Source organism: Ruditapes philippinarum, unplaced genomic scaffold (assembly GCF_026571515.1).
Source record: "Ruditapes philippinarum isolate M1 unplaced genomic scaffold, ASM2657151v2 ctg4314_1_1_1_1, whole genome shotgun sequence".
Taxonomy (NCBI): Eukaryota; Metazoa; Mollusca; class Bivalvia; order Venerida; family Veneridae; genus Ruditapes; species Ruditapes philippinarum.
The window spans coordinates 1,317-17,104 of NW_026864598.1; the positions used below are offsets into that span (position 1 = coordinate 1,317).

The following is a 15,788-nucleotide window of genomic DNA, read 5'->3' on the forward strand; positions in this document are numbered from 1 at the left end:
GCTATTTGAGCGTCTTCCGAAATGTGGTGAAAGTATGAATTTCCCCAAAATTTGTTATCTTGCCCAAAACATCTTTTTATTCAAAAGCTTTTTAATTCAGCAAAAAGTCATTAATCCGAAAAATATTTGTTTGCAACAGTTATATATATGTACTTATAAAAATCATTTGAAAATTATTTTGTGAAAATAGTAATATTCAAAAAAGACGTGTTGTACTGAAACATCTTGGATAAATAAAACAAATTTTTAATTTTTATAATGCATCATCAAAACAACCAGCGAATAGACGAAATTGCTTTCAAACTAAATTTGGTCGAATCAAACGTCAATAACAAACCTTTGTGTGGTGAGTGTATAGTCTATAAACAGCATGTCCGTGCTTGGTGTTATTCATCCTTCTTATATCGTTTTCACACTGTTCTCTGTCAACAATCTGTTGTCTCTCTATACGATATAACTCTTCTCTTAAGGCACGGCTTTCCTGTTTACTTCTCCAAATAAAATCTTTATGACTATCTATTATGGCAGCATTCTCTAATTCAAGATCAGCGATCTAAAACACAACTGTACATATTAAAAAAATAAGAGTATCTCATTAAAGATTGTACATTTGGTAACAGTTTCACTATCAACATATGACACATGCCATTGAAAGCTGGAAACAAGAGCGGACAGTCATTACATGTGTCGTCTGAAATTTTAAATGGTAAAAAGCCATTTTTTATTTAAGGGCAAAATCTTTAAAAAACACTGATGAATAATCAAAAGTTCTTGAGGTTCGGATCAATCCTATGTGTAAAAAAAATTGAATTAGAAATGTAAGAGTGTATTCCGATTTAACTTTAGAAATAAGAAATAGAAATCATTTAAGGGCAATATAAAAAAATTATGAACCAGTAAATTCCATTGATATGCACAACTAGAGTTAGCATTGGCCATTCTTGTAAAGTTTGCATGATATTGCCAAAGTGGTTTTTGAGGAATAGTATGGACAACTGTTGTGCGACAGACATTCATATGCCAGTGAAGTGATTCCTATATGTCGACGCTACTCAGTATCGGCGACACAATAATATGTAAAACCATTTTTATATCATATTGTCTTTAAACAAGAGGGCCAAGATGGCCCTAGATCGCTCACCTGACCCATCGAACTCATCCGAACAATTACCTAGACAAGCATTCTGCCCAAGTTTTATGACAGGTGAGTCAAAAATGTGACCACTAGTGTGTTAACAAGGATAATCCATATATGAGCAGTGTGACCTAGTTTTTCAACCAAGGTGATCTATTTTCCAATCTTCACCTAGAAATCATCAAAACAAACTGTCAGACCAATTTCCAGGATAGTTGGATCAAAACAGTAGCCACTAGAGTGTTAACTAGATTTTTCTTTTTTAGCTCCTGTGACCTAGTTTTTCATTCGAGATGACCCATATGCGAACTCATCCGAGCAATTAACTGAACAAGCATCCTGAACAAGTTTGATGATAATTGAGTCAAAAATGTGACGACTAGAGTGTTAACAAGGTTTTTCCATATTTGGCGGTGTGACCTTGTTTTTCATCCGAGATGACCCATGTTCGAACTTGACCTTGAAATGATCAAAACAAACATTCAGACCAATTTCCAGGATACTTGGATCAAAACAGTAGCCAATAGAATGTTAACATGATATTTCTATATTTAGCTCCTCTGACCTAGGTTTTCACCCAAGATGACCCATATTCGAACTCATCTGAGCAAGCATCCTGGTCAACCAAGTTTGATGATATTTGAGTTAAAAGTGTGACCACTAGATTGTTAACAAGGTTTTACATATTAAGGCGGTGTGACCTAGTTTTTAATTCCAGGTGACCAATATTCCAACTTGTCCTAGAAATCATCAAAACAAACTTTCAGACCAATTTCAAGGATAATTGAATGAAAACAGTAGCCATTAGAGTGTTAAAGGGATACACAGGCAAAATTGTCATTTCTTTGTTTTGAATTTTTCATTAATTTATCTGTAAAGGCCCTCAAAATGAATACACCAGGCAGTCACAGGAACAAAATGTTTCTCCTTATAAAGAATAAAATGTTTGTTTCCTAACCTGACCCACGTGGGTCAGGTTAGTGTGTTAAGATTTCACAATAGTTGTCACAGTGATATCTGGAAACGTTAAAGAACATGTCAAATGAATGATTTAGGTTTGTTTCAATCATACTATATCCACAATATATGTAATTGTAACTTCCAGGGTTTGTTCAAGTCACATTACTAGTTATACAACTACTCGGTGATTCTATCGGCGTCTAAATTTCGATCAACATATATAGATACTAGTATATTTACGCTTCAAACCAAAAATATATAGAAGTTTTACAGAAATTTATGCTGGGACTTTTACAAATGTCATTTTAGCGTGATTCGAGTATATAGGATAATTTTGATATTTTGTCATAAATTTGCCTAAGTATCCCTTTAACAAGGTTTTTGTATTTTAAGCTCCTGTGACCTAGTTTTTCATTCGAGATGACCCATGTTCTAACTCATCCGAGCAATTACCTAGACGAGCATCCTGATCAAGTTTGATGACTATTGAGTCAACAATGTGACTAGTAGACTGTTAAGAAGTTTTTTTTCTATTTTTAGCTCCTGTGACCTAATTTTTTATCCGAGATAACCCATGTTCAAAATCCTCCGAGCAATTACCTAGATAAGCATCCTGACAAAGTTTGATGGTGATTGAGGCAAAAATGTGACTGCTAGAGTGGTAACATAATATTTCTATTTTTAGCTCCTGTGACCTTGTTTTTCATCCGAGATGACCAATGTTCTAACTTATCCGAGCTTTTACCTAGATAAGCATCCTGACAAAGTTTAAAGATGATTGAAGCAAAAATGTGACCGCTAGAGTGTTAACGAACAAGTGTGGACGGACGACGGACATTCAACGATCCTAAAAGCTCAATCCTGAGCTAGCTCAGGTGAGCTTAAACGAAAGAGGAAGGAAACAAACGCATAAAATAGTTTGTGTTATCATGAACCTTTTGTTTTGATATTTCCTCATAAGACATAACTAACAATCTGAAAAAAGAAACATAATCATGTGATTTACAAAGCAGATATTCAAGAAAGGATATATTGAATGAGTTTAGTTTCAATAAATTCATAATTAAATCTACAAGAATATAATATGATATTTATCATATGCAAACATTTAAAACTGCAAACAGGAAACAGGAATGTGTTTGTCTTTAAAGCACTCAAAAAATGAAACCCAAAATGTAACGCTTTGAGTGTATGATAACAAACTAAGTCACGTCAAAAGCCATAGTAACATTATGTCTAATAATAATGCACGTTATAGTATTGCAGAAATCTCAACTTCTTTCAGTAATTAAAAAAATGAACTGTGTTGCATTTTAAATTCGCTGTTGAGAATTTTTGACAGTTTTAAGACCGTATATGAACGATTCTTTGCAAAATAACCCGTACCTAGCTGATTGGGTAACATTTCCAAACAAACGTTTATATAGGGCCATATAACCTGTCATAATATATAGTGAAACAAATTAAAAGATAGAAGCCCATCTGTTCGTTTGTATCACGATAAGAAATAAAAATCATTTTTTTATTAAACCAAAAACATTTAATTTAGGAGTTTTAAAAGATATTGATCACTTATATAATATGCATTAAAAAACTTACCTGTTCTCCAATTCAGACTTTTGAATTTTCAACTCACGCAGTTCTTCCATTCTTACATTTTCGAGTCGCTCCAATAACTGACGTTCTTTTGCAGACTCTTCTAGTTGAATTTTCAATTCAAACTTTTCTGCCTGGTTTAAAAGATATGTTTATTGAAATGAAAATTGAAAGTTTTCTTTTTTAAATAAGTGTCCGTATATAGAACTACAAAAATAGTTTATTGTACAAAGATTTCAATTGCATTAGACTAATAGCCTTTGAAGAATGAATTATCATTTCTACTATTTTCGGTGGTCAAACAAGTTTGATTATCATAAAAATGCTCTGTTTCATTATTTCGTAAAATATTATTTTATGAAGTATCAAATTCCAGTAGGGATTTTAACTCGACGTCCAACGTGGTAATAATTCATTGAAATTGTAATACCTCTGCATGTTTTGTAATCTGTGCCATTTGATTCAGAAGGTTCTTGTTTTCAGCCTGTACCTCTTCCAGTTCAATTTGAGTTATTTTGAGTTGAAATAACTGGTCCGTCTAAAATAAAAATGATGAGACAATTTTTTGTGAAGGAACGGTTGCTTATTTGAAATAAGTAATTGAAAGCTGTTTAAAGGATTCGGGGAACATGATGTCGCCACCTTATCGACGTTTGCTTTCTCCCTGTCAGTCCGTTCATATCATCCATGTCCGGAAAATCACAATCACTTTCGGTGTGGAGCTCATAATGCCTTATAGTGAAGAAAGCTATATTTTATATAAAGTTATTGTTTGACTTAAAAACACGGATAGTGATAAGAACCCCCTCAAATGTCTTTCACCGTGTAATGTGTGATCTTTCCTGTATTCCCCGGGGCTGTCACGATGGATTGATTCTCAAAAGGGCTATCACAGTGGGTTGTGTAAGATTTCCTGTTATCCTTGAAGCTAAAACCGTGGGTTAACATGAGAAAAACCCATGATAAGAAATTGAGAAAACCATTAAGATATCACCGTAGGTAAAATTGCTATAAGGACCTTTAGATAGGCCTATCACCATGAGTTGTGTAAAGAATGTTTGTGTGGAAAAAATATGGAAGTAAATTTCCTGAAAACACGAAGGGTGCATAAAAGAAACCATTGCTGAACAGATAAAACCGTACTTAAAATAGCAAAATAATGATATGATCCGAACATTTTATTCAAATACGTTCAATATCCATGAGTATTAAATAACAGAAACAATCTCTGTTACAACTTTTTCGAGAATCGACCATTTGAGTATTGAAACAATATAATTGTTTTTTAATAAATATTTCAAAGGATTTAGTTTTATACCCTTTATAATCACAATTAATTGATTAGTTGTGTGACCAAACACATTACTTATCAAAAACATGTATATCTTAACATACGTTTTTTTTGAAAACAAGTCAACGTGTAAAGTATTCTTTTATAACTTGAAAAAAATCAAAGAAAACTAATTATAATTTCACATAATGTTTAAGACAGAGGGGAAGTACATTGTTCAAGAACCATAAAACTATCTTGCTCTGGTATCTATTGAATGATTCTGATGAAAACTGATTGAAGGTTATCCTATGCACAATGATTCATTGAAACGTCCACACAGTTGAAGAGACTTATAAACGAAATCGAAATGTTAAAGACGTATTAAGTCTCAGAAAATAATAAATAAATATTTTGAATTCTTTAGAAATGTCAAACATGTGTTACATACTGTTTGAAAATGGATTTTGAACATGTCACGTGGGTCAGGTTAGTGTGTTAAGATTTCACAATAGTTGTCACAGTGATATCTGGAAACGTTAAAGAACATGTCAAATGAATGATTTAGGTTTGTTTCAATCATACTATATCCACAAAATATGTTATTGTAACTTCCAGGGTTTGTTCAAGTCACATTACTAGTTATAAAACTACTCGGTGATTCTATCGGCGTCTAAATTTTGTTCAACATATAAAGATATATTTACGCTTCAAACCAAAAATATATAGAAGTTTTACAGACATTTATGCTGGGACTTTTACAAATGTCATTTTAGCGTGATTCGAGTACATAGGATAATTTTGATATTTTTGTCATAAATTTGCCTAAGTATCCCTTTAACAAGGTTTTTCTATTGTAATTTTAGCTCCTGTGACCTAGTTTTTCATTCGAAATGACCCATGTTCAAAATCCTCCGAGCAATTACCTAGACGAGCATCCTGACAAAGTTTGATGGTGATTGGAAAAAAATGTGACTGCTAGAGTGGTAACATAATATTTCTATTTTTAGCTCCTGTGACCTTGTTTTTCATCCGAGATGACCAATGTTCGAATTTATCCTAGCTTTTACCTAGATAAGCATCCTGACAAAGTTTAAAGATGATTGAAGCAAAAATGTGACCGCTAGAGTGTTAACGAACAAGTGTGGACGGACGACGGACATTCAACGATCCTAATAGCTCAATCCTGAGCTAGCTCAGGTGAGCTTAAACGAAAGAGGAAGGAAACAAACGCATAAAATAGTTTGTGTTATCATGAACCTTTTGTTTTGATATTTCCTCATAAGACATAACTAACAATCTGAAAAAAGAAACATAATCATGTGATTTACAAAGCAGATATTCAAGAAAGGATAAATTGAATGAGTTTAGTTTCAGTGCTGAACGAGTTCAAAAACATTTTATTATACCAGCTCAATAAATTCATAATTAAATCTACAAGAATGTAATATGATATTTATCATATGCAAACATTTAAAACTGCAAACAGTAAACAGGAATGTGTTTGACTTTAAAGCACTCAAAATGAAACCCAAAATGTAACTCTTTGAGTGTATCATAACAAACTAAGTCACGTCAAAAGCCAAAGTAACATTATGTCTAATAATAATGCATCTTATAATATTGCAGAAATCTCAATTTCTTTCACTAATTAAAACAATGAACTGTGTTGCATTATAAATTCGTTGTTGAGATTTTTTGACAGTTTTTAAGACCGTATATAAACGATTCTTTGCAAAATAACCCTTGCCTAGCTGATTGGGTAACATATCCAAACAAACGTTTATATAGGGCCATATAACCTGTCATAATATATAATGAAACAAATTAACAGATAGCCAGCCAATCTGTTCGTTTCTATCACGATAAGAAATAAAAATCAAATTGTTTTTTTTATTAAACCAAAAACATTTAATTGATCTCTTCTCGGAAACCCCATTTAATAAACTATTTTTAAAATTTAGGAGTTTTAAAAGATATTTATCCTTTATACAATATGCATTGAAAAACTTACCTTTTCTCCAAGTCAGACTTTTGAATTTTCAACTCACGCAGTTCTTCCATTCTTACATTTTCGAGTCGCTCCAATAACTCCCGTTCTTTAACAGACTCTTCTAGTTGAATTTTCAATTCAAACTTTTCTGCCTGGTTTAAAAGATATATTTATTGAAATGAGAATTGAAAGTTTTCTTTTTAAATAAGAATTTATGGTCCGTATATAGAACTACAAAGATTTTTACTATTTTCGGTGGTCAAACAAGTTTGATTATCATAAAAATGCTCTGTTTCATTATTTCGTAAAATATTATTTTATGAAGTATCAAATTCCAGTAGGGTAAAATTTCAGTGAAATGATAATACCTCAGCGTGTTTTGTAATCTCGTCAATTTGATTCAGAAGGTTCTTGTTTTCAGCCTGTGAGTCTTCCAGTTCAATTTGAGTTATTTGATCAAACTGCTCCATCTAAAAAAAAATTATGAGACAAATTTTATGAAGGAACGGTTGCCGATTTGAAATTAGAAATTGCAAGCTGTTTTAAGGATTCGGGGAACATGATGTCGTCACCTTGTCGACCCTTCCTTTCACCCTGTCAGTCCGTTCATGTCAGTCATGTCCCGAAAATCACTGTCACTTTCGGTGTGGAGCTCATAACGCCTTACAGTGAAATAAGCTATATTTTATATAAAATTATTGTTTGACTTTAAACGCGAATAATGATAAGAACCCCCCCTAAAGGTCTTTCACCGTGTAAAATGTGATCTTTTATGTATTCCCCGGGGCTGTCACCATGGGTTGATCCTCTAAAAGGGCTATTACAGTGGGTTGTGTAAGATTTACTATTCTCCCTGAGCTAAAACCGTAGGATAAAACCATGATTAAACTTAAGAAAATCATTAGGCCGTCCTATCACCCTGTATTAGATATGTCAAACATGTGTTAAATACTGTTTGAAAATGGATTTAGAACATGTTATATGTTTTAAATTAACAAATGAAGAAAGAAGCGCTGAACAAGCAGTAATGGTAATAGAATGTAAACAAATAAAATTTTAACTTCAATACAAAATACTTTTTCATAATATGATACTGAGTGCCAACAGAGCTATAGTTGCAAAAAGATAGTTCATTACATGCCAAATGAATATTCTTTGAACACTGATTCGATTGAAGGATTTCGTATAAAACGTTACACAATGTTTAAACTGATCAGAATAAGTATTGTGTTTAAATATGATAATGAAACTTGGCTTAGTTTTACATTTTTATTTACCTTCCTTGGTTTTAAGGAAGTTAATTTTAACTTATTACAGCAATTTTTTGGCTCTTAGAGCTTTTACTGTTTAACGGGTGTATTTCAAATGGACTGACGTTATGTGGCTAAAAACATATTTATACATAGGACTGTATCATATTTGGTCGTAACATACCTTGAGTAGTCCGGTTGGTTGACTAGGCCAAGTTCAAGATCAAAGTACTTAAATCTTCTTGCTCAACATCTTTTATTTATTGAATTATGTCTTTTACATTTGATATGAATATACCTTGGTGATAATTGCATTTCAGATTGACTAACCTGTCAATTGTGTTAATAGTGTTTATTTCTTCCTACGAGGGTCATTTATTAATAATGCAACGGCAATCTAAGTTCCTCCAAATCGTTATAACGGATACCCCTCATGTCCTCCTTCAGTTTAGGGAAAATGTCAAATTTACAGGGTTGTATGTCAGTGGCATATGGGACCAGGGTTTCCCATTCATATTGCTCTAGCAATGACGCCACACCATGCGATCATGAGACTAGAGAAAATTTCAAGTCGATCATAGGCATAAATCATCTACATTCTAAGTTTAGATTGAGCTCTGCTATACTTTGCCGACTTCGGGGAGCTTGATGTGTCTTCTCAGCTCCGGTTAAAACGCCCGCACACACGCTTTATCAAAAGCATCAATTATTGATAAGATACCTTGGTTTTCTGTATTCAAATCGATCCGGCGTCTGACGATGTTGCACCAACATGACGAAAACCATTCTCATTTTCAAACGATTCCGCAAATAAATAGTATGAACTGGCCCTACACTAATTTCTAACTTATAAACAATTTCTCCGCACGTATTGCTTTGGTCAGATTCCAACAAACTTTTTTTTATAAATATTCAGTCTGATAATCGTCGGTATCTACCTACTCGGTTTGGACATTTAACGCACGTCCTTCCATTCTTGAACATGACACTGATTACAACAGGATAACAATAGAATAGGTATTATTGTTATGCATTTTATAGTTGTTTGTTTTGCTGTTTCATAACATTGGCATTCAATTTTTAAGTAAGTATAGTGATCCAAGACGTTACCGCGACCATTACGGCTCAAAGCGACGTCGTGTAATAACACTTTTCGATGACACCATTTAACATACTTAAAACTGAACAACAGGATAACAAAAGGATAGGACAGATGTTCCGCAAGCTTCTCGTAATGCATTTTATAGTATTTTGCTGTTTAATTACATTGGCATTCAATTTTAAAGTAAATACAGTGATCTGAGACGTTCTTATGACACCATTTAACATGACATGACGTTACGCGCTATAATATTTTAATCTAAGTATTTACATGAAAATTTTGAAAATGGACGTTTGTTTACTTAGGAAATTATCCCAATACCGCCCGAAATCGATCACAACCTCTTTTCGATCGGCCCCGGAAATGTTTTACTTTTTCCCTTATATGTCGCGAAACGACGCGTACGCACATCAGATGTTTACCTCGACTACAATAAATGTCAAAAATGTCAAAGCAATGAATTATGATGATTAGAAAGGTAAATAGGTGTTATTTTAATTTCAAATAATAAAAAATAATGTTTTTCACTAATCCTAAAATTTTCCCATTAATAAATCAAGATTATTTCCTCAAAATATTTCATAAACGATCTCTGTTTTCGTCCGTTTGCAAAAATTGATATTTTCCAGGGCCACGCACCTGCTATTTTATAGTAAAAAGTATACTACACTACAAAAGTTACGTTTGAAATATATGTATATGCTTAACTGTCAAATTCTTAATTTAAAGTTAATTAATAAACAATGTTACACCAATTAAACAATATTCTCATGTAATCTCTGATTTTTTCCAGCAAACTGTCACCAGAGGGGGGTCATATAGACCTTATGACTCTGACAACCTGGCAAATGCATATTTGTCAGTTATGCAAAGTGAGATGTCCATCAGGAAAGCTTCCAGATGTTTTGGTGTTCCTTACACTACGTTGAATGACAGGGTAGCAGGCAGAGTTGATGTTGATGTTGTAAAGTCTGGAACATCTCCACTCTTTTCACAGGAGCAGGAGGCACTATTATCAGGACATTTGAAGACAATGTCTGAAATAGGATATGGTTATAGTAGGCAGGAAACAATGAACTTGGCCACAGACTATGCCATCCACCTTGGATTAAGAGGCAAAGAACAAAAACCTCTGACTGATAAGTGGCTCTACAAATTCCTTGGCCGCTGGCCAGAGCTCAAATTAAAGAAACCTCGTGCCCTTGAAATAGCACGTGCTAACAGTGCAACACGTTACGTTATTGAAAAATTACTTTAAAAATCTTAAACAAATACTTGTTAAGTACAATTTATTAGAAAAACCACATCGTATGTTCAATATAGATGAAAAGGGTCTGTGCACTGAGCACAAACCCCAAAGGTGGTTTGCAGGGAAACATTGTAAGACTCAGGCAGTTACATCTAGCAAGTCCAAGTTAGTTACACTGATTGTCTGTGTAAATGGTGTTGGCCAGCAAGTGCCACCCTTCTTTGTTTTTCCAGGGCTAGAATGGTTGATGGTCTGATGGCAGGTGCCAGCCCTGGAGCTGCTGGAACAGTGTCAGAAACTGGTTGGTCCAACACAGATATCTTCTGTCAGTTTATGCAAGATCATCTTGTTAAGTACCTACCGGCTAGGGACAAAGATAACCCTGTCTTAGTTTTATATGATGGGCACAAGAGCCACTGCTCACTTGGACTAATAGAATGGGCAAAGTCTCAACACATCATTCTCTTTGTTTTGCCACCTCATTGTTCACACATACTCCAGCCTCTAGACGTTAGCTGCTTTGGGCCGTTTGAGGTAGCTTGGAATGCGGCTTGTCATAGCCGTGACAACCGCCATATGAACACATCTGCGGATGTTTCAAAATTCTAAATTTTACCAGTTCGTATTAAATGTTGAATTCTGCTTAAGCCGGTGCTAGGGGGCGTGGACGGTAACTTGCACTTTCCAGTACCGTCCATGAACAGGCTCAATCAAACCGAGCCTGCAACATTTTCAATTTTGCCGTGTTGGGCTTTCTTTAGGGATTCTGTATTTATCTATTTTGTAATGCGGGAGTCAGGTGGCTGCACACTTACTAGGTATGATGTCTGCCACATTGCCTGTAAAGTATTTACATCCACACTGACTGTGAACAACATCACATCAGCATTCAGGAAGTGTGGTCTTTATCCATTCAATGATGATGTTGTACCAGACCATCAGATAGCGCCAGCTACTTCATTTTCGCAGGCGGCTAGACCAATTTTTTAGCAAACCGACAGCTGCAACAAGTCAGCAGAGAGTTTTCTCGTGGAAAAAGGTGGTCAATTACTTAAAAATGTTGAAACTGCAAAAAAAATCAAGAAATACACTAAGCAAAGTAATTGCAGGAAAACCAATTACTGAAGATGATGTTGTAAAGAAAATTAAAGAACACAAAGAAAATCAAACTTCAAAACAAAAACCATCTGAATCAAAATCTAGCAAAATCGTATTACAGAAACAAAAAACAAAATCTCCTACACCTGGAACATCAGGTATTCCTATGAAAAGAGCAAAAAAAAAAAAAAAAACATTAGAGAGAGAATAGATGAATATGAAAATGAATCTTCAGATGATGAAATACCTGAAAAAGATAAGTGTCTTGTATGCAAAAAATTCTCTCCTGATACTAGCAAAAGACCTTTCATAATCATAGTCAAGTGGGGTCAGTGTGATAAAAGCAATGGTTGGGTTCATTTGGCTTTCTGTACCCCAGTAAGAGTCTTAAGAAAAGGGGACAGATTTTTATGCCCCAACTGTGACAGTCTCACTACGCAAAATGAACAATAGAACAGTAAACTGACCTTGTAAATATGTTAAAACTGTTAATTACCGTTTATCTGAAGTTGAAATTTTAAAATTTTCGTTTAGTTACTAAATTGATGAAATTTTGACATTGTGTGACGCTTTTTATGAGGTGCAGTATAGATGTCGTAAAGTGATCGAAAAGTGGCAGTAAAATTTAACATGGCCGGAAAATAGGTCAACATTGTTTTGATTGTGTTGCATATTTGTTTTTCAGGTAAGATTTCAAAAAATTGTTGAATTATAAAGTTGAAAGATTGATATTAATGGAATTATAAGAGAAAAGTTATTTAAATCAGTTCACTGACAGTTGTTGTTGGAAAGTTTGTTAGCTGATCGAAAAGTGGCTGTACGTGGATATAGGATAAGGTCTATGTAATGATCGTCCTATAAAGTTTGCATTGAAACGCAGAGCCACACATTCAGATCCGAGGAGCATTCATCACAATTAGGGACTTGCCTTGTTTCAATATTAAAAAAAATAAATGTCCGACACTTTTCTACTAAGGGAAACATTCTGCCCGAAAATAAAACTCTTCATTATTATTTTATATATATATGCACATCAAGATTTCTTACAGGAGAAACTTTGAGCATGTTATGTTATGTATCTGAGCGTAAATCAGTTCCATAGCATACCTGTGAACACTGTGAATCGATGGAAAAAAAACTGCAATTAAGATGAATGTTTAGTTTTGTGCAACGTTCTTGCATTTGATTTAATACGGTTATTTTGCTGTTTGTTTGGGTTTCACGTCACACCGACACAATATAGGTCATATAGCGACGTTCCACTTTTTTCTGCTGGAGGAATACCTCATGTGTCCTTCCGTGCATTATTTCAGATACGAACGGACACCTGTGTAGAACCACAGACGTTCCGTAAGCTAGCTGGAAAGCTTCCTCACATGAAAGAATCCGCAGCGGTGAGAGGCAAGAAGTGTGAATTCAACGACCTTAACCACTCGGCCAAGGACGCCCCAAAAGTTACGTCTTTGGTCATCAGTCTGTATGTGAATATTGTCAAATATTTCTCCTATTGAGGTCATATCATTTAGATCGTATTCTTTTGAGCAAGTTACATGATTCATGGCCATTTACTCACTAAATAGTTCTTTTTGACACCGCATTACAATACACTGTGGCGTATATTATCTTACCTCAGCAGAGTATATATTTTGTAAAATGTATAGTACATGCAAATGCCGTTTGCAAACTTGACATAGTTTCTCTCTGTATGTTTTGTAACCATACATAGGAAGGTGCGAAATTGATTTCCACTTTATGGCTACAATTTCTATTATGTTTGATAATCTCAAACAAAAGAAAAAACTTTAACATTTTTAGATTATAATTTAGATTATTATGTTATAATTAAAAAATTAAAAAACTCAAAAAACAAGAGCACCACAACATACGCTCGAATGCAAAGTTGTTTTTATACGCCTACTAAACAGTTGCTCTTTCACATTTTAGTGATCTTTTCACATTTTAATGAGAACCCTCGACATTTCCGTTATAGAGCCATCGCCCAAAACAAAGCAGAAAAGGTAAAAACAGTTTAAACAAAACATCCAATTTAAAAAAAAATATGTTTCTTTTTCAAAAATCGAAGAATGCTTTGCCACGAAGAACATTCTCACAAGTTTTGATACAGTTTCGATACGAAATACTCTAAAATGACGTTGCTACAACTTTTACCAAATATTAACTCGTGTGTTTTCTTTCGCAAGGAGACACATCTTGATTTCTCTACTAAAAAGTTAATGTTGACTCACATTTTCTTACATGTAGCATTGTGCCCATCTTATCTTTGGCTAAACACAAAAAATATTTCAAAGAGCTTGATTAAAAATCAAATATTTACATTTATTCAAATGTGAGTGATCGATCCATCGACAAGGTGCTCGCGCATTTTGCTGTAGAGTACAGACCCAAGATATGTCACCGGTCATGCCCTTAAAAAAGCTACTTTTGAGGCACAGAGTTGTGATTATCAATATCCATGCAGTTGTCACAGAGTATATATACTGACTGAAAACAGCAATGTCCCTTTTTAGTTTTTAAATGATGAAACTTAAAAAAACTTGTGTCCTGCAGACCGTCTCAAAATAAGTATTATTCCTGCCAAAAAGTTTTAATTTCCTTCTACCAGTTCAAAAGACATAGAGCGGACACAAAAGTTTTATAATAATACCAATGACCTTGTGTGACCTTGACTATGACCTGAGAAATGTCAAATCTTCGCTCTGCACATTGTTTGATTATGGTAAACACTTCTGCCCTGTAGTTTCAATTTTCTTCCACAAAGGATAAAAACCTGACACGAAACACTGCTTATAGACGGACGGACAGATGACCGACAAACGGACAATCAAGTGCATAACAATATACACCTGTTTTTGAGCACATAACAAAAACAAGTTAATAAGGAGATGAATTCTATAGGTAACCAAGGAGTTAATCATGAGGACAAAAAGTGGACAGAACAAAAATTTAACAAGGAAGACGAAGAAAATGTAAATATTGTTTGATTGAAGCGACGAATTTAAACCTTTTACATATGCAAAGACATTTTCAGTTTTGTGATGAAAACTAAGGTAATGTCGATTGCAAGGCTGGGGCAGTTGTAAAATGCTCAACGTATTGATCCATTCATTATAATTGAAACGTTACCCCATTTAAATATCCCTCTAACAACGCCTTTTCTTTTTTGATCTCATCGATAACTTCTCCATTCTGTGTCTGAAAATATTTAAAAAAAGCAAAGATGGTAATTTTCTATAAATTAAGGCAAATGTAGTCATGACATTGTTATATATATGAAGTGTTAAGTGCTACGTTTCTACCATACTTATTATAACATTATTTTTTATATAAAGATTTATTGACATTGAGAGTTTAAAAGAATTTAAAAAAAGTTTTACTTAAATTTATTTAAACCCACGTTCTCTTTTGGGTTACGATTTTTTTGAGGGATTTTCTGTACAATTTTTCCCTTGGTTGTAACTCAATTTTTCAAATCTTCGTCTCTATTTTTTTTTAAGATTGTTTCCGATAAAAGGGAAAGAAATTTTAAAATATTTTTTGGTTTTTTATACAGTTGTTATTGTTATCTTTTTGCGAATGTTGAGCCCAACTTTTCGATAAATTTCTTTGGACTTTTCCCTTTTGACAGGGTAAAAAATTTGAGACTGTTTAGTGAAGGGACGTAACTTTGTTCTAATGTTTCCCTATCAGTATAATAAAAAAAGGGAAACGTCATGACCCAACACTGCTGCCCGGGTTTAAACTCATGTCTTTTTGTTATTTTAAAAGCCTAAAACATTGCAAATTTCAAAACAACATACTATGTTTTAAGTATAGATTGCTCTCTATTTGATTCATTTGAGGTAAACATATTGAAAAAAAAACATTCATTAAGTCAACAAAATAGTAAAATCATCACTTAATATAACCATTGAGCGATCTCTCTGCCGATGATTGAAATAAAATAATGCTGAGCTATAACTTAACTTATTAACAAGCTTATGGTTCGACTGCTGTAAACAAATGTCCTTATGTAAATCACAATTCTTATTGTCGAATGAAGGTAGATGAGGTCAGTGGAATATTCAATTTAACATCTTTAACAGTAATAAAGCTTCGCACTGCCCTGCTCAAAAAT

At 33.7% G+C, this 15,788-nt stretch overlaps 1 protein-coding gene across 1 annotated transcript; it reads right to left on the minus strand.

Annotated features, from left to right (window-relative positions):
* Window positions 1–337: 337 nt before the first annotated feature.
* LOC132726234 (zygote defective protein 12-like) lies at window positions 338–14,865 on the minus strand (the record flags this gene model as incomplete). The annotated part of the gene is made up of 8 exons (XM_060711510.1): window positions 14,798–14,865; window positions 7,323–7,424; window positions 6,976–7,106; window positions 6,222–6,261; window positions 4,122–4,229; window positions 3,695–3,825; window positions 3,031–3,070; window positions 338–553 (listed from the first exon to the last, which is right to left on the minus strand). Coding segments are annotated over exons 2-8 (768 nt in total), but the record flags the coding sequence as incomplete, so codon positions are not given.
* Window positions 14,866–15,788: the final 923 nt, after the last annotated feature.